This window comes from Ixodes scapularis, unplaced genomic scaffold (genome assembly GCF_016920785.2).
Source record: "Ixodes scapularis isolate PalLabHiFi unplaced genomic scaffold, ASM1692078v2 PGA_scaffold9__187_contigs__length_104089568, whole genome shotgun sequence".
NCBI lineage: Eukaryota > Metazoa > Arthropoda > Arachnida > Ixodida > Ixodidae > Ixodes > Ixodes scapularis.
In genome coordinates, this window is record NW_024609884.1 from 40300141 (window position 1) to 40325018 (window position 24878).

Below are 24878 nucleotides of genomic sequence, written 5' to 3' on the forward strand. Positions count from 1 at the left end.
CGTTTCGCGTGGGAACTTGTTCACCTGTGGACTTTAAAGCAATGGGCGTCTGCTCACTGGAGCACCTTCAGCGCCTATGACAGCTGCGCACGGGCACTTTTCATTTCTAAAATGCGGCGCAAAGTTGTCCCCGAGTATAGTGCAGCCTCAAACTCAAAGCCAGTGTGAAACACAACAAATTTTCAACCGGCTATTTAAAAAAAAAAAATTAAAAAAAAGAAAATAGGTTGATGGGGTGGGGTGTTAGTAAAACCACGATTACTAACACGTTGCAATCGGAAGATAAAGGGATGAATTATTTTCTTCAACCCGGCTACATTCAGAATTAAGAAGGGAACAAAAGAAAAGATATATGCGCGTTGAGGTCATTCCATGCCAAACGAGGTATGGCAATTGTTTCATGTCTGTGATATTTACGAAAAAAACTAACTTGAAAAAAAAAAGTCTTTAGACTCAAATATATATATTTTTGGTGAACAAATAGATTTTATTTTTGCTGATACCATGCTCTAAGTTTTCGGAATTTGCATAAAACCCATGCAGTTAAGAAAAAATAAAATAAAAAAACAGTTGCGTACCACACAAATTCAGGTGCGCAGCTTATTACTTGATGACAAGCCCTATGTTAAATTTATATCTAAACGCTCAAAGACGCCATTTTCAATACAAATAGGAGCTCCTAAAAGAAGAGACTTTATGAGATTTCTTTATTTCTTTTAGTGAACTTGAATTTCGGTGTTACCTACAACTATTTTTTAATTTGTTCTCTTAACACGAATTATTGAATTACTTGTATTAAATTTTAAAAGCCTCGTTTGTTGCGTTTCAATTAAATGACAAAGTCTCCAGTTTATGCAGGAGCGGCCACATTGAGAGCCATAAAAAGCATTGTGGGCGGCGGTGCCCGGAACTTTCAAAATGGCCAAAAGTTCAATCCACCTCATTTGTTCAGCATACAAAAAAATTAGAAAAATACTTTTTGTTGTTGCGTAGAAATTAGTTCTTAAAGATTATCCTCACCGACCATGCCTCCAGGCGCCCGCCTCGTAGGCGACGTTTGCTGGCGATCGCCAGCGATGAGTCAACGGTCTGAGACGTCGGCGCAAGGTCCTCAACGCTCTCCTGAAAACACGTTTTATTCAGTTGAAGTAGAAGTTATCCTGACTTCAATGCGTCCGTATTCTCCCTGCGTTACGTGATGATACTGGCGTCTTAATTTTCCTCTACTTCTGCCCAGGTATAACGGCCGACGAACGCAGGCCTGCGTCGTCTGCTTCCCAGGTTTGGGAAAGCGTACTGCGCGTCCGCATCGTCTGTCGTATATCCAGATATAAAAACAACTAAGACTGGATTGCTCTTCACCGTAGCGAAATGAAAACGGTGATTTCGCTTCTCTATTGCACTTATATGTATTTTGATAGAATGTGTAGTGCTACCGAAAGCAGCGTAATGATGGAAAAAACATTTCATTCTTTGCGGCGGACGCCTCACACCCCTGAGGTTCCGTTCATGTGCAGGAGTTTAGACTCCGGAACACACCGGAGGCCAGCAGAACATGTCTCGAATTCTGAACTCACTCGTATATATTTAAAGGAAGTGTGTTTGATAATGGGAGTTAAACGGGTGCCGTCTTCGCCACCTCAGTGTCAGGATCGGCGGACATGAGATGAGGCAATAACCCTCATAGTGAGTCGACTTATTAAACAAATTGTTGATTACATTTTTAATTATTGGTTTCATGGCTCATGTTGCGATTGCAGTATTGACGCCAAGTGCTATCCAGAGGCTTGCGACCAATCAACATAATTTGTGAAAAGGTAATAGTTTCTTAGATGTTCATCGACCAGTTTTCGCTTTTTTACTCTCGTTTTTGAAATTGCGCTCAAAAATCTTTCCCCAAACGCTGCCCACAATGACGCTTAGAAGAGTGACGTAGTCTTTTTTACGACGTCGTCACTATCTCAACAGCGCGCCCTTGGCGGATGCGCCAACGAACTTCAATATATCAATTACTTCTCTCAAAATACATTGAACTTCAATGGGGAAGCAACATTACTGTTATCATTTTTATGAGTGAAGATCTATCCGGTCTAAATTGATTTTATATCTGGACATACGACAGGCCAGGCCGACAGGCCAGGCCCAAACTCGGGAAGCAAACGATGCAGGCCTGCGTTACGTCGGCAGTTACCTGGGCAAAACTAAAGTAAAATTAAGACGCCAGTATTATTGCGTAACGTAAGAGGATTCGGATGCATGGAAGTCTGGAAAACGTCCACTTCAACTGAATAAAGCGTGTTTTCAGGAGAGCGTTGAAGCTCTTGCGGCGGCGTCTCACACCGAAGACGCTTCGCTGCCGAACGCCAGGGTGCGTCGCCTATGAGGCGGGCGTCTGGATACAAGGTCGGAGAAGCTCATCTTTCAAAAAATAATTTCTCCGTAACAACAAAAATTACTTTTCTAATTTCTTGGCGTATTGCCGCGCGCAACGCTCGGTCACGCACTTCTAAAAGGTTCGCGTTTATTCTTACTCGTGATGTAACTTTTATAATTTCGTCCTGCTTTCTCGTTCTCGAAAGTGCCTGTTCATTTTCGCCCCGAACGCGCGACGCTCGAACCTTCTGGGCCGAATATTCCAGATGGTGACGCACACTAGATAAGGAGCTGCGCTTGCCCTTGTCGAGTCAGTCTCGCTCTCGCGTGCTGTTACGCCGCCAAACCGCCGCCCGCTTTCCTGTTGTCTCGACGCTCGTTCTTTGACTTGTTTGGCACATGTTCGCCGATTAAACCTTTATTTTCAGTTCACTCTTCAACCTCTCGTAGCCTCCATTGCTGACAATATTTAACAGATGAGGTTAATTGAACTTTTGGCTGTTTCGAAAGATCCGGGCACCGCTGCCCACCTTGCTTTTTATGCTCTTAATATGGCCATTTCTGCATGAACTGGAGATTTCAAAATTTAATTAAAACGCAACAAAACAAGGCTTTAGAAATTTCCTACAAGCAATTCAATTATTAGTCTTAAGAAAATGTAGCCCCCGAGCTACAAGGACAACAGGAACGACAGCGAGAGCGGTGTGTTTCGGCGCCACGCGATTCATGACGGGTGCCACGAGACACTGAGATTCGGGGTGACGTGGTGCACGGACGTTCTACTATGGCCGGCTTCTGCACTGCAACTAACAACCATTTGTAAATTTTGTAAATATAAATGTAGTGACAAAAACCAAGCTCGCTACGCCTGCCTGCGGACATGATCGAACCCCCTACCATACCAGACAGCGTGGATCCCGCATCCTACATCCACAAGTTAAGGCAAGCAATATCAACGCTTCGCCCAGTTCCATCACGCCAACAAACGCAACCGAAGGTTTTCCAACATCCCGCACTGACTGAGGCTACACACGTTTTCATCAGGAAGGACGCACCGCGGAAGCCCCAGCAAAACCTGTACGATGGTCCATTTCCTGTCCTGGAAAAATCACCAAAATACTATACCCTGTTGCTTCGAGGTAAACGCGAAACCGTCTCAATCGACAGACTAAAACCGGCTTTCTTCTCCCCCTTCGATTCACCAGCGTCCAAGCATCAGCATAAAACACCAACACCCAGAGAGCACCAAACAAACTCCACTCAAGTGGCCACAGCCACTTGTCCAAGGGGGGGGGGGGGGGGGGGGGGCACCTGTAGCCCCCGAGCTACAAGGACAACGGGAACGACAGCGCGAGCGGTGTGTTTCGGCGCCACGCGATTCGTGACGGGTGCCACGAGACACTGAGATTCGAGGTGACGTGGTGCACGGACGTTCTACTATGGCCGGCTTCTGCACTGCAACTAACAACCATTTGTAAATATTGTAAATATAAATGTAGTGACAAAAACCAAGCTCGCTACAAAAACATAGGAAAAAAGTATTGTAGCTAGCACCCAAATCCAAGTCGACTAAAAAAATTAACTAATCTAATTTTCTTCGTTTTGGACCTCTTAGCTATTTGGACTAAAAATGGCGCCTTTCAATTGTTTTCATTTTAATGTAACATAGGGCATTTTATTAAGTTATTGGGCGCCCACCTGAATTCGTGTGGTGCGCAACTCTTTTCACGGTGTTTTTCTTAACCACATAGGTTTTATGCAAAGTCTAGAAATTTAGAACGTGATATCAGCAAAAATATAATTTATGTTTTCACAAAAAATATTTTAGTTCAGACGCTTATTTATCTAAATTAATTTTTTCGTACACATCCCACACAGGCAAAAATTACAGTGCCTTCTTTGGCGTGAAATGACCCGCTGATGAAGCTAATAGATTTTGGCTGTGTCCTCAGCCAATGAAACGAAGTATTTCAAAGATATGTAATTAACTCAACCGGTGCTTTATTTTAAATACCGGCGTACATTTTCACCACGTGAACCCAGGTAAAAAGCAAAGTTCTTCCGAAGCGACAAACCTGCGTTCGCAGAACACACGGTGATGTAAAGCAAGCATGAGTATGGAACGTTTGAGAGGCTGTATTTATGCCCATATATATATATTTATATAACAAAAAATACGGGCAACAAGAACTATTAAGTTCGTTAGCTTGCTATTCACGTCCCGCGTCTGCCAATGTAAAACCGCGAAAGGCGCCTAACGAGCTAAGAGAATTCCAAGACGAGTCGCGGCTAATCATTGAGCGACAAAGAGCCAGACCCGTAAAGCTGACACGAAATCACAAATGGAGGAACCGTTTGATGAACGAAAACCTGCAAGCGTCACCGACGACTTCGTTAAAAAGACGACGCAAATATTACACAAAGGCGGGCTTCATGGTCTCATCAACGAGACGACGTTTCCAAGTGCGCTTCTCTGACTCCTCGCTCGAACAAATATGACGGCTCAGGACGGGGGAGTAACGGGACGAACTGATTCGCGATGTTTTTGAATAACGTCGCAGATACAAAAAAAAAAAAAGAGAAATATTTAAAAGAGGGTCCGAGGAGCATGACCCTAAATTTTGATGAACATCCAGGATACAAAGCAATACGGAGAGTCGGCGGTAACATACCGGGAGGCAAAGGCCAGCAGGTCCTGCTGGCCTTTGCCTTCCGGTATGTCACCGCCGACTCTCCGTATTGCTTTGTATCCTGCGAAAGCGAAAGCACAACGAAGATTATTGTAAGGGGGAAGTAATATTTTCTCACGATTGATGCGTTAAGTGAAACTATATAATGGGCCACTCTGTAATACTAAATAAAATAGATGCGCATGTATATTTCAAGTTATTCTCGCGAGCTGAGTGTAAGGTGATAAGCAAAGCCCGGTCAGACTATTCACCTTTCACTCGTACTCGCGACTGCGTTTTGCCCAGCTTGACTGCAAGGTGCATCCAACTACGTAGAATCAGCTCGCTACGTTTCTTTCTAAAACCGAAGGGAACAAAAAATAGACCCTTTAAACACGCGCCAGGTTGAGCCGCCATTGCCGACCTTCTCTTGTCTAACCGAGATACTGAGCCCCTGAAGGGGCGTTGACAAGCTTCCATAAAGTACAATGCTGGGGAGAAGGACACAGTAGCACCTAAAGTGGAAATAACCTGTCCTGCTGTGGCAATGTTGAAGTAAAGCGAACGGAATAAGAGGAAACAAACACTGAAGGTCGCTTATGGCGGCGCCCATGCACAGCTGCCTGAAAGCGTCTATAGGTTTGGGTGTTCTCCGGGGAATATCGAACTTCAGTTAAGATCCGATTTCCTTCCAAATTCAGATGCAGGCACGCGCAGCCTGCATGCATTACACCTAATAGGTAGCTGTATTTTTGAAGTTGGCTGCCGAAGGGGCCCGGTATCACTAAGAAACAGAGCGTCCCCCCCCCCCCCCCCCCCCCAAAAAAAAAAAAATAATAATAAAATAAGCAGCATTCCATGTGTTTGGCAATTGACATGTCCGAACATTTATATGTTAAAAAAAAAAAAGCTTGAAGAACAGGTGAATCAACGTTTTTCGTGCAACAAAAATAACACCCGATTTCTGGACCCTGATTTGAGGGGAAAATGAAACACGAAACGTCAAACTCTAGACATGCCCTGAGGTGTGCCGTGTTGACAGTCACCGATTTTGGCTGATTCTTCCACCAATGAGACAACGCTAAATCTGCAGCAGAGAAAACAGTGTTGCTAGTCTGCTAGCGGAGCGCGTAACCGCCACCCTAGCAACACTGAAGTTGCAGCGCAACGGCCGGGAGGAGTACAACGTTCCCGGACTGTTTTGGACTGAACGAGTTATTTCGGAATACCCCGACGGTATATCTAAACAAAGAATATATACCCAGATTTCTTAAGTAACCAGTCATAGCTCTAGTAGCACTTCCCCGCAAAATATATGTCGTAAAGAAAGAAAGAGAGAGAGAGAGAGACAGTAGATGTATTTTGGAGATATCTGTCGGAGGTAATTCTTATGAAACGTCTTTGAACACGTTCCATAGAGGATGGCGCAGTATGGTATGAGGAATGAAGCATAATCTCAAGACTGTCCGAGCATTGTTTCTTTGCGTTACTCCAGAGCAACTGAGGGGATCTTCCGCAGGCACTATGTTTCGTCTTCACTTCGTGCGTCTTAGTCGCCTTTCTCAAGAACCTTACACATGGTCGTCTATGCAGCGGGCAGTGCACGTTTATTTAAGAACACTAAAACGCATTCTGCTTTTTTTTTTTTTTTTCTGCACGAACGTATTACGTTTTAAGCAAGTCAGCGAAGAAACGAGCAAGAATATTCTAGTGCGGACTATTTTTTTTTTTTTTACAATTATCTGACACGGACTCTGAGCACACCGGAGAATTAGGAGTCCCCGAATGTGTGATGAGGAACAACGAAACAGGACTTACGGATCCGGAGCGAGGTTCTGTCTTTTGCGGTTTACTTGATGAGGCTTGGGCTCAGAAACCATGTTAACGTCTGCAACACAAAAAGAGAGAGAGGAAAAAAAAAGAGAGGAAATGCAAAAGAGTCAGACTCTGACAAGAAAAAAGAAAAGGTGCCAGAAGTGTATGACAAAAAAAAAAGTGCAGAAGGGAGGGTGATGAAGTCGGGGTAAAAATTGCGAGTCCTCAGGATGTTATAAAAAAAAAAATAAAATCCTTTTTAAAAATTTACACGCAACGTCCTCACGTGAGAGAGCTGGAAAGAGACGGGAAAGGCAGAGTGCAAAAAATTATGAGTATCTGAGGAACTCTCATACAGCACGAGGAAACAAAAAAATTCAGCCATCTATAAGTGCCACTCAAAGTGTTCTGTTGTTATTCGCAAGCATAAAGACACAGACGAATCTTGTTAATTCTGCAGAAGTTTGGAACATGTAGAGTTTTGCCGTGATTTTCAGAGCGTACAATGGCGCATTACAGTTTAAATAATTACGAAAACGGATTTTTTTTTTTAAAAAGCTAACAAGTTCTTTCTTTATCTCGGAAAGGATGAAGTAAGCTGAAGAAAAACGTATTCACTGGGAACACAAAAGCTCCAGAATTTTAATACCCCTGTACAGTCAGGAATCAAAGCGTTACTAAGCCCGTCCTTATTGTTTCGAAGCTACCTTAGTGCTTACTGGAGATTATATATTTGAAGCTACTTTCAACTTTTCTACTTTTCTCTTATATGAAGAGTAAGTTTATCCTAATCTTGGCTGACATCTTTTGTTTTTAACCAAGCAGCTTGAAACAAGAGCTTATTTTGTCGCGACCAAGCGAGAATATAAAAGGCACACGTGCTCATAAAAAAAAAAAAAAAAAAGTTACGAATTGCAGAACAGGTTTTAAAATGAAGGAATTATTTCTTTAAGAAAGAACCGCTAGTGCTACAGCAACGACAATGGATCACAGCAAAACACTCCGCTATTCAAAAGTCCTGCCCGTCGTGAGAAACAAAGACTCAATTAAAATAGGAAAGATGGACTCTGGAGATAAAGATATCGTATAAAGAGAACGCCATCCTATATTTTGTTTGTATGAAAAAAATAACATGTTTTACACAGATATGAGCACAGACTATTTTTTTTTTGTAGTTTAGACTAAATGAAATTACTTTGAAGCAAGTATGGAAGCAGCTTTAATTTGTGTGCCTTAATGTACACTTGAAAATACGTCCCCGCATCTAGGTTCCCGCATAGCACTCCGAAAGGGAATCGCTACAATCCGGGAAGGAAGCTCCATTCTTGTGACATTGAAAAACGTTTTCACCAAAATATGGAAGCTTGCAGGGGCGGATACATGAACACGAGAGCAATGTATCGCAATAAGTGGTGGAACGGTTATGATTGCATAAACACGTTGAAATAATGGATTAGGTACGTGTGACGTTATGTGAAACAACTTGATTGGTAGTACACCGCACAGTTCAGTGTTTGGTGAGAGCGTCTACGTCGTTCGCCGAACTCTCTCTGTTGACCGCAGTGACTGACCCTCCAAGAGCACTGGAGAAAAGCGTACAGCTGTATATATATAGTATATACAGGGTGTTTCACGAAAAGTGGCCAAATTCGATATTGCAAAAACTACGCGTCGCAACAAGAAAAGGCTTATGTCGTTTTGGTCCTGGGTCAGGGGCCTATTTAGGAAAATGATTAAAGTCCGGGATAATTAGATTGTTAATTATTTTGCCTAATTAACTTTTTCAATATTCAATATTCAATTCAATTTTCAATATTCAAAACTGCTCAGCATCACCAAAAAACACTAAATCAACAAATTGCAGAAAGATAGAAGGAACGCGAAGGGCATTTTACGGCTTTCTGAAAAACCGCACGAATTCGACGGGTTTTTAAGTTTCTTTTTGCTATTGGAGCGCATCTCGGCCCCGGCGGCACCGCGCCCCGTGGAGAGATAGTGCTACCAGCCTCTGCTGCGTCGCGCGATGATAGCGCAGCAGAGGTTGGATGAACTATCTCTCCACGGAGCGGGGTGCCGCCGGGGCCAATATGCGCTCCGATAGCAAACCGAAACTTAAAAACACGTCGAATTTGTACGGTTTTTCAGAAAGCCGTAAAATGCTTCACGTGCCTTTTATCGTTCTGCAATTTCTAGATTTAATGTTTTTCGATGATGCTGAGCAATTTTCTAATTGAAACCATGCCCTTAAACACAACATTGAAAAAGTAATTACGCAAAAGTGATTAACAATCTAATTATCCCGGACTTTAATCATTTTCCTAAATAGGCCCCTGACCCAGGAACAAAACGACATAAGACTTTTTTTGGCGCGACGCGTAGTTTTCGCAATATCGAATTTGTCCACCTTTCGTGAAATACCCTGTATGTATATATATATATATATATATACGGGGAAACAAAGTGATTTTAATACCCCCTCCCCTTCTCTCTTTACAAGTTACAATTGCGCCCTGACGTCTGGCCGGGTCAAGAACGTTATACAGAAACAAATAAAGTTATTTATTAGGGCAGCCCTACCCCCTTGTTAATAACGCTTTCGGTCTAAAAAAAAAAAAAAAGAAAGAAAGGAAAAAAGACAACTTATCCACCACAGTGTGGAAGTAAACTTAGCGCGTCCGATAGCCTCCTGGATTATCTTGTATTGCTATGTCCCACGCAGTTTTTTTTTTTGCCGAATAATGGTAAGAATTTATTTAGTTCTTTATTTATCTTTATCTCACGTCTAGGATTAGTTCTACCAGAAAAATGCAAATTATTTGTTTAGCTTCTTCATTCACAGAAACCTCAGTGATTGCACGCAACACGTAAGGACAGACAAGATGGGGTAAAATGACGTGGTTCATAATCGCTGCGGCTGCCTTATGATTCACATGCCCGAGACAAAGAGAAATAAAATAGTGGACAAGACGACACAAAATCTCAAGCGCCGTCTTGTCCGTTCTTTTATTTCCCCTTATCTCAGGGCTTAGATTGTGATGGTTTCCTTGTCCTTTCACTCCTTGTGAAGTCTGACCTGGTCTGACTTCTATATATAAATTTCCGAACCGAGTCACCAGCTCACTTCCTGCGCTTTTCAGCCCTTTTTCATGTTTTACTCCCATCTCACAGAATGTTCCCCGTGTTGTGGACAGCAAAGCACTATTGACTACTCCTCGCTACTATTTGTCAGTGCAGCCGTCGAAGGTATGTATACATCCTGCAGCTGGCTGTATACAATGCTAGGTTTCGCGCGCACGCTTAAAAAAAAAAAAGCTGGTTCTTTTAAAGGTATCGTAATTCGACCGCAGAGTGAACCCCTGCTGCGACGTATCGTCCAACCTGTCGTCGTTGATGTTATGGCAGCATGCGACAACGCAACTTGTATTTTAGTTTACGGTCCCATGCGTTGCCCCGTTTTGTTGCTACTGATTTTTGTACCTTGGCAACCCCGATTTTCTCTCGGATGATATGTGGCCTCGTAAAGTCATTTTGTTATTCCTCTGTTGCGGCACCGACATCACCAACAGCAAACAGACATGGGTGGGCGTTGTCCAGATGAGCAGTTAGCGGGATTCCCCGGTGTGGTGGCACGTGCCCACCGTTTTCTCCCGGTTGGCGAAATGTGCTCACCGGTTGTGGGCACTCGGGTGAACACGGCCGGAGCCAGCACCGGCGCTGCAGGCCTTCTAGTTTATGTATTCCGACAAGGGATTTCCGCACCCGACGGGAGAGGGACCAGAGGGCAATTCAATGAGAACATCTCTGTGCTCGCTTCAAGGAAAACAGAAATAGGGCAAGGAAGCGCAAAACAGGAGAACTTCCCCAGAGATTAGCTTGCACGAAATGAGCGGCACTCAGAAAAAGGCTCAGCTGGTCTTGCGCTCCTAAAATAACACTAGCGCGGAGAAAGAAGAGGAGATTGCGTGGCCAATCCAGGCGCGGCGCAATAGATTAGTTTCGGGTAGTACAGAGAGTGGAAGAAGAAAAGAAGTACTTCCATCTTTGCTCATACGGGATACACTATATAGCGCGGCTTTTCGAAGCCGCGCCGTATAGAAAAGCGATAAAAGACGGAAAGTGAGCTTTGTGCCTGTGCCTAAAGTTCACTGTTGGACGTATATTTAAGTCCGACTACCGTATCTCCCACAAACATTGAGACACAATACACTGTCGTTATAGTGCGCAGGATCCTCAAAGGTGGCCATTCTCTGTTAGCACATTTAAGTGATGCTCACTGCATAGACCTCAAAATTAAGTATTTTATCTTTGCCTGCATGATTGCGTTTCCGTGCGAACACGAATGCGGCTTGTTTATTTCATTCATATTGTGCTCCTCGTGGCCTCTCTCGGTCTGTGACGTTTTCGGACTCAGTTATGTTAAGGGTTTACTCAAAACTTATCTAAACCTTAGCAATCTTTTGTAACGAAAGCTGCTTTAATTTCAATCCAATTAGATCCCCTTCATAATATTTTCTTGCTTTTTTTATTTATCTTTTTGGCTCGGGTACTATAGATAAATAGGTACGTACTCATGTAGGCAGATATGCAGAGAGGTATGCATGTAGGTTCTTTGTTTCAGGCAAAAATAGTCTGGGGGCTGGAACAAAATAGGACGAGTGGTACTTGGACGAGGTACTCGTATTAAATCCTTCAAGCAACACTGACAGTCTCCATTTCTTGGACACGAAACACTATGTAGGCCATTCTCTTTCCCTGTACCACTTCATAATTACCTCGTTTTGTCTCTCTTTGTCTTTTTTTTAACATTTCATGTACACACAGACATGCAGTGATCGTCAAGTATTTTGTTTTTTCGACTCGTCTCCGTTTTTTTTTTCTGTTTAATTCGATACTTCGCTGCAGCTCGTCATACATGCCATCTCCCTTTCTCCGTTCGTCTACACGACTCAACATCACACACTCCCGATTCCAGAAATAGCGCACCAACTGCATCTGTTGTAACACTGTGTGTGGTTCGATGGGAGGCTGCATCGACCCGTGCGAGGACTTTGCAGCTCTCCCTGACAATCTCGCAGCGGTGGCCACTCGGACGGAACGAGCTTTTCATCCGCATTCTGTTTTCCCGTTATAACCGATCGGTTCGCACTGTCACTGACCATCATGAGGGCTCGGTAAAGCATACTTCCGCAACATACTTTCGTGCCTCACTCAGCAACCTGTCAGACTGCTTAAGGAAGTTTGTTCCTAAAATGAGGCTACGACGACTATACGATACCGAAGTTCCTCGAGTGTCTGGGACCGTCGGTGATCTTAGCAGCAATGTTGGCGGTAACGCCTTACAAGTAGCGGCGTGACCGGTAACGCATCATGTCTTTCACTAACGTAGCAACGCTCTCCTTACCTTTTCAAAACAGTAACGGGTGACGTACTTGCGTTACTTATTTCACGTAACGGGTAACGTAGTTACGTTACTCGTTACATCTTCTTTCCAAAACCTGAAAACATTACGCTTACATTTCTTTTTTTCGTGTTTCTATACTTCGTTTTACCCTTATTTCACACGCTGCCGATGCTACGAGCTGATGCGACCAATCAGACATCGTCAAAAGAGCACCATCATGGTGTCCGTCATGTTTATGGAAGTGTTTTATCATCGCTGAGCTAATTATAAACAAAAAATGCCCTGCAACTTGCTTTTTGATGCTGCTTGCTTTATTTTTTATTTCAGTTTGTTTAAAGAATACATATTGTCTGCAGCATCAAGGCAAAAGAGCAGATATGCTGACAATGTCATGATGCCGCTATGAAAACAAATAATCACTGTCGACAATCACACACAAAAAAAATAACTTCCATGAAGTACATTATGCATGTTGGAAAAACAAGTTTAAAAAAAAAAAGAAATAACAAAAACAACAACCACAATCGTGTAAAAGACAAGTTCACTTTTCATTTATTTTTCTGCTGATCTTGATTTTACCTTATCAAAGCCTCCTTTAAGAAATGCTAATATTTGCTCGGTTAAAGCCTTCTTGTGGTGGTGGGTGTGTGAATTTAGGTGCACGTGTAAAATGATTTGGAATCTGAAATGCTAATGTTTGTGTGGCCACATTTGTTCAGATTTTAGCGAGGTCAAACTTATCATGATGTGTGCTATAATGATGGTCAGGCCGAGTGCAGAGTGATGGGGGAGTTGGTGTCGGAAGTTCACAGTCCTGATAAATCTAGATTGCAAGTTTATATGGCTATAAATGATGAAGGATCAATATTTTATATTGTTAAAACAGCGGAGATGTGCGCGCGTCAAATCAAAATTATTTATTGGGCGGACAGCTTTTCTGCGGTAGGTGTAGGTAGGATATATCTGCTTTCTTTGTCTGACCCCAGACAAGAAAGCAGTACTATACATTAGAGTATATTATATGCGTTCCATTAACTCGTACTGTCGGTTGCGTCTGGACTTAAGCTGGAGCGAAGTATAGGCGCCAAGTCAATAATTATTGCACTCGTTCCATATGCCTTCAAACGTTTTTATGTCTTTTCCCCAAGCAAATGTCCCACTTTAGGAAAAAACCGCAACGCCCACGCCCTTTGTCCCAATGTCGAAAAGCGCTGTCGCCAAAAACAAAAAAACGCAGTTACCGTCAATTTATAAATAAAAAGTTACTCAAAAATAATCTGCGTTTCTTTTTATCGGTAAAGATAGAGGTAACGCGTTCCTTTTATTTTGACGTAATGTAGGTCAGTAACGCGTTCCTTTATTTAGCAAGGAAGGAGTAACGTATCCCGTTACTTTTTTTTTTCTCGGTAACGCCTACAACACTGCTTAGCAGTCACTGAGTTGCTCCTGAAAGGTGTCTGCTGGCCCAGGTATATATTTTTTTAAATTTTAGTCTCCGAGACCCTCAGGCAGATTGATATACCCTTTGTTGAAAATCTGAGGAGCACGTCACTGCTCACGACTACCTCGACATCTGGACGAGGAAAGCATGACATTTTGGCCCAAGATCTAACAATTCCGGCAATCTTCTTCAAGACACTCGCAAAGACGTCGCCCTTTCGGAAGACCCGCAGCAGATTACCAAGTGGAACAAAGAATGGCCCCGTGCCCCACGTATTTTCTATTTCTCCTCGAGAGGCGCGGGCACGGAGCGTCGTGTCAAGCAAAGTTTACAGCGCGCCTTGCCTGTGCATATTGCTGGCGGGTTGAGGGCGGAACGCGGCTATGCGAGTTCGTTGGACCCCGTCCAGAATGAGGTCCCGAAATAAGGTTCCAGCAAGTCCGCTCGTGGGTGGGCTGCACGAGATTAAAATCACCCGTCACCCAAGCACGAGTCTCATGCGCTTCGAAGTCATTAAATCTGTACAGTGTGTGAGATTAGCCGAGAAATCCGGCGGAAGGCCTTGAAAGTATTTGTTCCTTGATGTCGGGGAGCTAAACTTTAAAAGAAGAAAAAAATTCAATCAGCAAGAAATTTAATTATGGCGCGTGCCACAGACAAAGAGAGAGAGAGGGGGGGGGGGGTAGGGAGATAAAAATAGAGAGAGGGGGAGAGAGACCACTTCATGACAGCTTTAATTATGGGCCCCTATAAATGTTATTATGGCTAATGCAAGAACTCCCAGACCCAATTTGTCATTATAACGAATACGCCCACAAAAGTGTGTTAATTTTGGCTCAGACTGAGATATTCTTCATCGAAGTCATACTGAATTTACTCATTAAAAGCTAGTGATGCTTATACCTGCAGTTTTCTTATTATCGACGTGATAAAGTACAACAAAAGTGCAACCATCTGAGGATACGAAACGTAATTGCGAATTCGCATATAAGCACACCAGCTTATTATTATTTATTTTTTTCATAGCAAAGTGTTCGTACGATGTGAGAGGTTTATAGCACATAGGATATCCGATAAGGAATTGCCGCTTATAAATATAATCTAGGGATTAAATCAGTCTCTTTCCAGATCATAATAATTAAGAAGCAGGTGGTGGCCGGCAGTGTTTTTTTGTTGTTGTTCATGATCATTTTTTTAAGCATGTTCCCCCATCCTTAGGGCCTCGATCACAAACAAAATCTGTTTGAGGTAATTAAATAGGGAATGATAAGATTTACAAGGCGTCTCACTTCATCATTAGTTCCTTTCGCATTTTTGTTAAAATTGGTACGACAATTATTTTTATTTTTTTTTGCAGACTTTGGTTTTGGTCACTTGAGGACTCGTCGCAGTTATAATTTCTTAGATTTACAGTTTTTTTTTCAAATGTTTTTTATTTATTTATTCAAATAGTGCGCTTTTTAATTCACGTTAGGTTTGCTTTGCGAAACGCGCAGCCATTCCCACTCGATCTTTTCCCGTGAATGAGCGTAACATATGAATAGTTATACTTTTTTTTTTTCGTAAAATTCTACAAACACGACGAGCTTGGATGCATATATCAGAAGAAACAAAACGTCGGCAAGTCGAATTTATCATACCGATTTGGTGACTATAAAAATTTTTAAAAAGCCACATTTTCTAATGATATTCTTTCCCCGTGTATGTTCACTGTCGTTTTTGTTATTCTTCTTTGGTGTAAGAGAAGAAAAAAAAAATGCGCTGTTGCATTTAGTTGGGTGTTGGCAACTTGAGGTAATAAAAAATACAAATCAACGTCAGGTGTAAAAAAAAAACAAAAAAAAATCCTTTAGGCAATGTTGTGCGAGCTCGCACGCGCCACTGAGCGTGCATTCCGTGCCCAGAAGCATCTTTTGTGGCCAAAGGAAACGCTCTGAAGAAAGATCTTGGAAATGGCGCCTGAAGTTAAACCATTATTTTGATGTAGGATGTTAAGTAAGATCCATCTGCATTTTTCCATTAAAAAAAAAACGGAAAAAAGCACTTTTTTACTTTTTGTCTGCAAAAGTTTCATATTAAAACACGGATTTCTGGAATGGTTTAGAACATATATGTGCCCTGTCAAGCTTATTTCTGACTGAAACTTGGGCTACGAGCTTGAACCGAAATCTTTGGAAATTGTCCCGCTACACGAGCCGACGCTGGACGAAATAGCAGAGAGCTTTCCGTACGCTGCTGATTACGGACCTAGAGGGCGCGTGCTCAGTCCATGCTTCAAAGTGGCAGCACAAGCTCCCGCTCGCAACCCAAACTCTAGCGTACGGTCAACTAAAAGTCCCTAATGCATATCACAGTTAACGGTTCACTCCTGCAGCTTTCACTCCATGGAGGGAGAATTTACTGTGGAGAATAGATTTGAGAAACACGTAACACTCTAACTAAAACAGAACCAGTACGCGTCTGTTCTTTCGTCATGAACTTTTTCCAAGAGAGTCCGCGAGGAATTTTTCTATTTAAAATAAACTCAGTCGTGTAACCGCTTCAGCTGTCTTTCGGATGCAGTTGGACAAAGTGCCGACATTAGATATACCGGTCGATCTGCAAAAACCCACATATTTATATCTATTCTAAAACAATCGAGCATCAGATATCAGCTTTTTTGGCGTCTATGGCGTTATAGATATAAACGCGAGATATCAGCGTTTTGGCCGCGAGATATCAGCGTATGCCTGTTCCTTAGAAGAGGCGCAGCATTTGAACAAACTAATTAAATTATGTATAACCTATATGTTTGCTTTTATATTGTGTAAACATTGGAAATATATCTCCAAAAAAATTAAAATAGGCTATTTTATTTGTATAAAAAAGTAATTATCACAAGTTTAACATAATTATGTACCCTACAACTATTTCTACTAAACAAAAATCGAATTTAGGAAACTTTTTTTTTAGACGTCGGGCAACACTGTTTAAAAAGTTGAACTTCGTCGACTTTTACCAGAATTTGTAAGGTTCGCGGAACCAGTCGAGCTTCGAAGTTAGACGTTAAACCTCAGGTTCGGTGAAAGTTCGCGACATCTCTGTTCACAGTCAACATTGAATTATCTGCTTAACGTTTATTTCAAGAGAATAAATTTACGCTGGTAACGTATATCCGGGTACTGCTTCACCACGTTTTGAAAACAATCCTGTTCTTTTTAATTAGCGAGAATTTAAGTTACCTCAGAATACATAGCGCCTCGAAGCAGGGAAGCAAGGCATGGTACGTCTAGGCAAAAATTTCGAAGCGACTTCCTTCTAATTATAATGCAATTAAATGCAAAGGTGCAAGCTAGCTGGACAAGAATTATGAAAATAATCCCTGGAGAAGGGGAACAAGAGGGACAAAGGACAAGCATAAATATTGTGTTTGGAGATTTATGTTTGTCCTTTGTCCCTCTTGTTCCCCTTTTCAAGGGATTATTTTCGTCGACTTCCTTCTGTAGCATTATTCGCTTGGCTGTTTCAACAACGCCCTTGGGCTACTGGAGTTCCTATTAGTCGTGTTGTAATGCTGTTTTTTTTTTTTTTAGAAAACATCAGCGATGTTTTTGTTAATATAACATATTTCATAATTAATAATTTTAGTTATTTCCCTCTTTCTCACACACACGCGCCAACACACCATATACTCGGAACTAAACATATACACGCGGATGCACACACAATACGCAAGCACGATGATAAGTCTACTGCTTCCGCAACCAAAGTGGACCAGAAACTTGATGCTGAATTTATGGTCTCATATGTTGAGTATTACGTATACAAAGAGGTTCAGTTTGTAAATCATTAATTCATGCGAGCCACGAAACGTTCTATCCCGTTGTGGTGAAGCAGCTGCAAATTCACGGTCAAGTCGACTGGGCAGACAAGCTGCGCACTTTGCGGTAAATATTGTTTGCATTCAGATTTCACAAATGAGTGTTTGGTTGTATATAGAGCCCACATGAATCTGTGTGTACGTTTTGAAAACGTTTTCGGTGGTAATTGTAATCGATTTATCATAAGGAACGACGAGTTTCAGAAAGCTGCTGGCTTTAATTAAATCCCGGACAGTCGTCAAAGTCATTCGGTGAGAGTGAGTTAATTTATAAATTTAGTTGCTATTCGTATTCAAGCACGGGAATAGTCCACGTCCACAGTCGCTGAAATCTCGCACGAGCAGTTTGGCGGGAACCAAGGAGTTCTCCTTTCAGTGAGTATTTTTTTATTTACGCTACATTAAGGCACACTTCTCTCTGAAATGCGCACGAGTTCATGGTTCCTTGACGGTCGCTACCGATTTCGATACCCCCCTGCCAGGCGATTTTCATGTTTGATTTCTTCTGTGACAGATGATCATATACGCTAACGCGTGATTGCAATATATCACCTTGATGCCCATAAAAAGCCGCTTAATCCGCACCCGTAGGCGTTTACGCACGCACTAAACTATCACCTGTTGCTGCGCGTACCGTGTACGAATAAGGTTTTTTTTTTTTTTTTTCTTTTGGTGTAGAGGAGCCCGATTGAGATCATTTTGAAAGAATTGCAGTCATTTTATCACTGCTCCTTCATACATCTTATCTTTAGTTGTGCATGGAATGTCTTAAATTTGGTCACTCCGGTTACTAGACGTATAAAAAAAAATGAACATATATACATTTCAGTCAGCAAAGCGCGCAAAGGGAAATAATAATCTGTTAAACAATGAGGTTAATATTTTTTTTTTACAGTGGGTCTGCTACACCGTGAAAGAAAATAGAAAATACAGAACGGAAAGAAAATACAGGAATTCGACACAGAAGGCAATGTGAATAAGCAAAAGCGTATATTCGCTGCTTGAAGTATGGTGAGCCTGGTGTCGTTTTCCAAATTAAAAAGCACCTGAATAATCAAAGTTTCTTTTTTTTTTTTTAGTTTGGGGGTAGTTAAGTTTTAGTAGGACGTCTATTAGCGATATTGTGGTTAAACCTGTCATTTCTAGGTCGCAAAACCACGCACCACCAGCGATAATGTGAATGCTTCATCCGTGTAGCCTAAAGCCGGGGTCACACTGCTTGTACATCATACAAGAAACCGTCTAGATACAGATTCGAGCGCGAGTCACAGCGAGATCAGTGCTTCGAATGCCTCATGGCAATGAGTTTAAGGAGGAAACTCGGCACGCGGCATTCGAACCACGGATATTGCCGTGACCCGCGTTTGCAGACAGTCGTTTGTATGATGAATGAGCAGTGTGACCCCGGCTTTAGTGGATTGTCGCACCGAGCTACATTTGCCGCCGAGTGTTGAAAAGAGTGGCAATCGGTACAAATTCCAAGATACAATAGACAAAACACAAAAGGAGCTTTTTTTCTCCTATACGGTAGTTAAAAGTTATCCGCAACGATGCAGAACACAGGGTAGCAAGAACGAGCGGTCGCAGTTGTTTTTTCCGAGCAACTTATTAGAGAGTTTTAGTAATACGTATAAGAGCAAACGCAAGCCCCCTACGTTAGCGTTAACGGTGCGTCCTCCACACTGTGCATGAGCCATGAGTACGTACTGCAGCGAGCTATGCGTACGCACGCTCGCTATCCCTTTTTGCGAGCGTACGTAGCGGTCCCCTGCGTGCCATTTTCGTTGCTCTCGTCGCGCACGGGAAAGCGCGAGACTACTCTAGTTTGGAAAATGGCGGCGGTGAGGCAAACCAGTGGAAGCGCGACGCGCGTTGTACGGGTTCGCTTCACCATTGAAGATGACCTCAACCTTGTGGAAGAAAGAGAAAGAAGAAGGAAAAAAAAAAAAACCGAGGCTCGTGGCGGGCGAGGACACGCGGAGTTCGGAGCTGGAGACAGACGAAAGAGCCGGTTCCGAGCAAGGCCTCCAACTGAAGACCCAGACCACTGACAGCCTTGGCCCTCCTCTTCATCGGACTGAGAACTTAAGTACAGATAAAACCGTTTCCCAATGGTAGCGCTTCCCCGTGTGACTTCCTCGGAGCGAGTGGAACTCGGCCTGATCAGGCGGTATTGACAGGCAACCCACAACCACCTCAAAGAAATCAACGCGACGAACCCTTTCGAGCGCCCGCAAAGATGGGTGTCGGTAGCCAAGAACGTTGGCGAAGCCGTCGAACCCAAAAAGGTGTTTACCGTGCGGTCGGTACGCGAGCGGTGCGACCTATTGCTTGCATACTTCCAAGCGAATGACGAGGCCAACATAAGATGGTAGCTAGGGATCCCACAACACACTGGAGCGAACCATACATCGAACTGCTAGTCGCACAACCCTAAAAGAAAAAGACAAAACACGTTCACAACAGGCAACTGGAATGAGATTCACGCACTTCGTAGCAAAGCGAGGAGATTCGCGGTGTTAAATTGGCTTGACCGAATACCCACCCGCCTTGGATTGTTTGAAGCAGTTCGCAGGAGCACATCTAGATGGCGCTGCAGGTCTTTACGTATGCGTTTGCATTCCGCTATACTAAAAGTGCGCGTTTAACGCGCTCCGTAACGCTACGTCGACAGCTTGCGTGAGTCGTAGGCAGTGCGGACGCATGGGTCTTTACGCTATTCTAAAACTCTCTATTAATGCTCCACAGTCAATAAAAGTGCGGTTTTGGACGATAAGAACGCCGAACAACTAATCGAGAAACACAAATCGCGCCCTTTGCGGTTTTTTTTTTTTTTTTTTTTTTTTTTGGGGGGGGGGGGGGGGGGGGGTAGTCAGTGGTAATTGCGACGTGCGCGACCAAAAGCGTTGCTGTGGTCGCAATTCACGATTGGCCAAACGCTCCTTGTGACGTTTTGATCCGCATTAATGTTTCTTGGAACGACGGTTATCCGCTGTGACGATGTTGGTTTTTCAGATTGCGACGACTTCAAACTTCCATTGTTATTAACGTGAAACGTTACTTGGCTATAAATGTTCGGCATTTCGTAAAGCCCGAAAGTGAAGCCTGGATAAAAGCGTGGCTCGAGGCCCGACATTGAATGGTTGATGGGTGGGAGAGGAGGAGTGAGGTGCTCGACGCTGACTGGTTAACGGGGACGTCATGTGACTAGGGGCGGAGTGAGGAGAAGAAGGAGGCGAGGTGGGAGAGGGGGAATGGGTTAGAAGGTTCTGGAAGATCACCAGGTCTATCATTTCAAGTGTACACATGGCACGCGTTAAATTATCCGACGTAGAGCGTTGTGAGCATAGGCGTCTGGCTGAACAGGCTAGACGTGCTGCTGGACGATGTTTGTGACGCTAGAACGTTTCCCGTATGCAACACAATTGCCTCGAAATTTGCCATACATTTTTTTTTACAAATACACCGAACTTGTAGCTTCCAACTGATGATAAGTAGTCAAAGATGAAAGCTTATGACATCAAAGCGAGGCATATTCTGGTCGTGACGTCACAAACGGTAACCATAAGAGGGCGCCACCGAAACATATCGGCTCTAATGGTGTGGTGTAGGCTGTAGAGTAGCTGTCCGAGTTCCAACCTATAAGGTAAAATTTCTTGCTCGATTTAGTAGAAGGGGAAAATACGCCGATGTTGTGTTCGCGCTCACTGTGTCTGACAGTGTTCCGCGCATAGCGAAACAAGCTGGCCAATACCTGGGACTATGGAGTCACACTTTCGCAGGAGGGACCACAAACTTTACATGGTAAATTCCGACATAGCTTGCGCGAAGCTATAGCTATATCTTCCCATGCCCTTGCGCGAGCAGCTTCGGAAACACTCATCTCATTGTTAGGCAACACATGTGCAGGAAGTTGGATTCCCGTCAGACCGTGCACGTCGGAAACACTGATAGCAAGCGGGCCCGCCGGAACCGCCCGCTCTACGTGTGTCGTGCTTGATAAAACAGATGTTTGCGTTGCGAAGCGGAGAAGAATACATAGTACAATGCTAGGATAACTATTCAAAATAATTCCTCGACAAAAAAACAAAATCTGCTTTTCTTTTGTACTACGCGAAAACGTGATATGCAAATATATGTATGGTGAAAGGTGTCGTCCTGTGATTATTATACTGTGCTTTTGAAAGTTCCCGACCATCAAAACGTAAAATACAATAACAAAAAAAAATTAAAACTTATAGAATAATATGGTGTTATACAGGTTTGTTGGGTCATAAAGAGCACTAAAAAATGGACACGAGACAAAGTCCTAACACACCTTAGCTACTGTCCACAAACCAACAATGTCGAACAAAGGTTCACTACGCTGCACTTTACCTGTTTTTATACGCCCGTGTCTCGCCTATTTTCACTAAAGTGACCTTTTCTGTGCTGTGTTAATACTTTTCTGCTCCATAGCAATTTTTTGGTTAGAGTTTTTCCTTTCTTTCATTTTCTGCATTAGAATTAACTAATCAGTAAACTCTTTAAGGCAGCCTAGCATAATGATGTGGGGATAGAGAGTTAGAAACCCCTCTTTTGTTTGGCTTCGATTTGAGTGGGTGAAGCTTTCACGTGCATGCGCCTTGTAGCCTGACAAGATTCTACGCGTGGCGGGCAGTGTTTCTCAACCGTGGATGAAAGCGTCTGGCGCTGCACGTCCGTATACAATGCCAAGGGCCTCGCAGTCTCTTTGCCCTAGCCACAAGAATGTCGGCCAAACGCGCCACAGCCGTTCGACAAAACTGAACTGCTTCGAAAACACATGAGCTTTAAACAAACGTAAAAAAAAAAAGTCACAAATCCAGGAGTAGTCTTGCCGTGCGCTACCTAAGCTGTGTTTCACTGCTGTAAAAGGAGCAATTGCTAAAGCTCGCGTTTCCTTTGTGAACTCAAAAAGGAATAAAAGAAAGCACCGAGACGACATGCGTGTACTAATCACCGAGGCATACAGGCTTGTTTCCACAAGTCGTAATGAGGGGCTGCTTGCTTTCTTTACGAAACGACTTACAGTGGAGAGTTGCTGCCAAAGGGAATTCGCCTAAGTGTAGCAAGTTGCTGTATTGCTGGCAAAAGGGTGTTCTTGGCGCAGGCTAGTGGGCTTCAAGGCGAATTTAAGTTCACGCAGCAGATCCTTTGTATCTCTTCTCATAACGTAAAATCTAATCCAACGTAAGCAAAAAAAAAAAAAAAAAAGCGCGTTGCGTGTATTACGTTTGGACGGGTAAACGTTAGGGGAGGAACTATATGGTAGCTGATAATTAAGTGACCCCATGCAATCCCCGGTAAACTGCACTTATAGGTGAACTGTTACTGTCGCAAGATTAACGTGGGAACCGCGCCGACAAAAGCTTTTCAGTGCCGATATTAACTTTTGTTTGCACTGTACTGACCTACAAACTAAGCATGGCAGCAATAGTCAATGAGTGCCGTACAAAAAAAAAAAAAAAAAAGGATCCTCCAGTGCAAACAAGGCATCGTTGTTTCCGTGTCCTCCGTAAAATCGAATCTCCGCTTCACGCGAATGCGTCGTTACTTCTCATCCGGAAGTGGAAACAAAGTTTAATTTCCTAAGTTTGATACCTACCGTACTGACTTCATAGAGATTCTATATAACCAAGTACTATTGCACAAAAGATACCGTTACGCGAAGTGGTGATCCCTTCCTTGAAAGTGGTAATTTCTGTTACCCTTTTATACGGGCATCGCTGCCAAGGGCACGTATAAAATATGCATCACGTTGAAAGATTTATATAATTAGAACAGAGGTAGCAGGAACGTTAAAGAAAGCGTATACGACCGAGCCCGAACCGTCGAGCACCGAACACTTCCGCTCCTTTCTCTTTAAGCGTGCGCCTTTCCACTCTCGTTTCCTCGCTCCATTCTTTAAAGCCCTAGGAAGGGGGGAAAAAAAAAAGTCAAACGTGTGATGTTTGTTACGTGGTGGCTTTAACAGGGCAAGACCCCTTTTCGGCTGAACCCTCAAGAAACTTTCTATTTGCTAGTTTTAAACGGAAGAAGTCCGCAGTATTCATTAAATTAAGAGAGAAACGAAACGTTATTTGTTTTTTGCCGAAGCGGAAGATGTTTCTTCCATTTGAAAAGAATCAAACCAGATCATATAAAGAAAAAAATACTGGCACTTAATCTAGAGCATGTTTTTTTTTTTTTTTTTTTTTTTTCTAGTTCCTGAATTAGATATATCGGCGCCTTCACTCGCCGTTCCTTAGTGTTTACTCGGATATTCAGCTTATAGCTTCGCGGCTTTGCCATTCTCGAAGCATACAGGAACGTTGTGAAGAAATCGCGATAAAAACAGAAAACTGGAACAAAGGTCAACCGCAAAGCAACAACGTGCAGGCTGGAAAAAAAAAAAAAAGAAAAAAAGAAAACAAGACAGAGCTCCTCTAGCGCAGAGATATAGGGCCGAATATATGTGCAAACAACGAATAAAAAATCGGACGAAAATCGGAACACGCACAAATAATTGCGTACAATTAGAAAAAAAAAAATTAAACGAACGTGTTGATTGCAAGAAAATTCCGAATAAACTTTCATTATGGCAAACTGTTACCGTGCTCCGTGTACCATACTACTGGAGCCTTTGAAGCATGTTTTTAAAAGACCCCTGAAAAGAAAAAAAACAAGTTTTTTTTAAACCATTTGTTTGGGACACGCGTGTAAAAAAATTTATTTTACGTGAAAAAAAAAAAAAAATTACGAGTGATATTGACGTCGAGAGATTTATTTGAAATTCTGATTGCGAAGTCCATGACGTCACGGAATGGTCATTCCCATTTTCGACCTCAACGAGATGGTCATTCGCTCTTTCCACCTCAACGTGAAAACAAGGCGATCCACTTCTCCTCCACGCGTTCGAAATGCCGAGAGAGAAAACAAGTGGAAAGGAGGTGACTACCGACGAAATCGCGTCTCGCGCCGTCAATATTGCTCTATTTGTTCTTGTTTTTTCGCGTAAAATTACTTTTTTAACACACGTGTGCCAACCGGATTGTTTGAAATAAAATTTTTTTTTTTCTTTTCAGGGGGCCTTTAAGAGCACGTCCGAATGATACCTTGACGGCGGGGCTCAAAGCATGCTTCAAAGGCTCCAGTAGTGCTGTACGTGGAACACAGTAACGGTTTGCTAAAAGTCCCTATTAAAAGCGTATTCGCGATTTCCGCGGCGTAAATACCCACTTATGGTTAATTTTTCTTTTAAAACTGGAGTTGAACTTTTTTTTCTCTCTCTCTTAGTTCACTTTTTCTGCAATTTTCGTT

The 24878-nt window shown here is 42.9% G+C and overlaps 1 protein-coding gene across 1 annotated transcript in view; it reads right to left on the bottom strand.

The window, feature by feature from the left end:
• LOC8023276 overlaps positions 1–24878 on the bottom strand; it is a 180021-nt gene that overhangs the window by 42373 nt on the left and 112770 nt on the right. The window contains exons 3-4 of the mRNA XM_042287161.1: positions 7144–7152; positions 6861–6930 (exon numbers count right to left, since the gene is read on the bottom strand). Coding sequence (XP_042143095.1) covers positions 6861–6930; positions 7144–7152 — 79 coding nt within the window. The remainder of the gene's footprint in view (positions 1–6860; positions 6931–7143; positions 7153–24878) is intronic.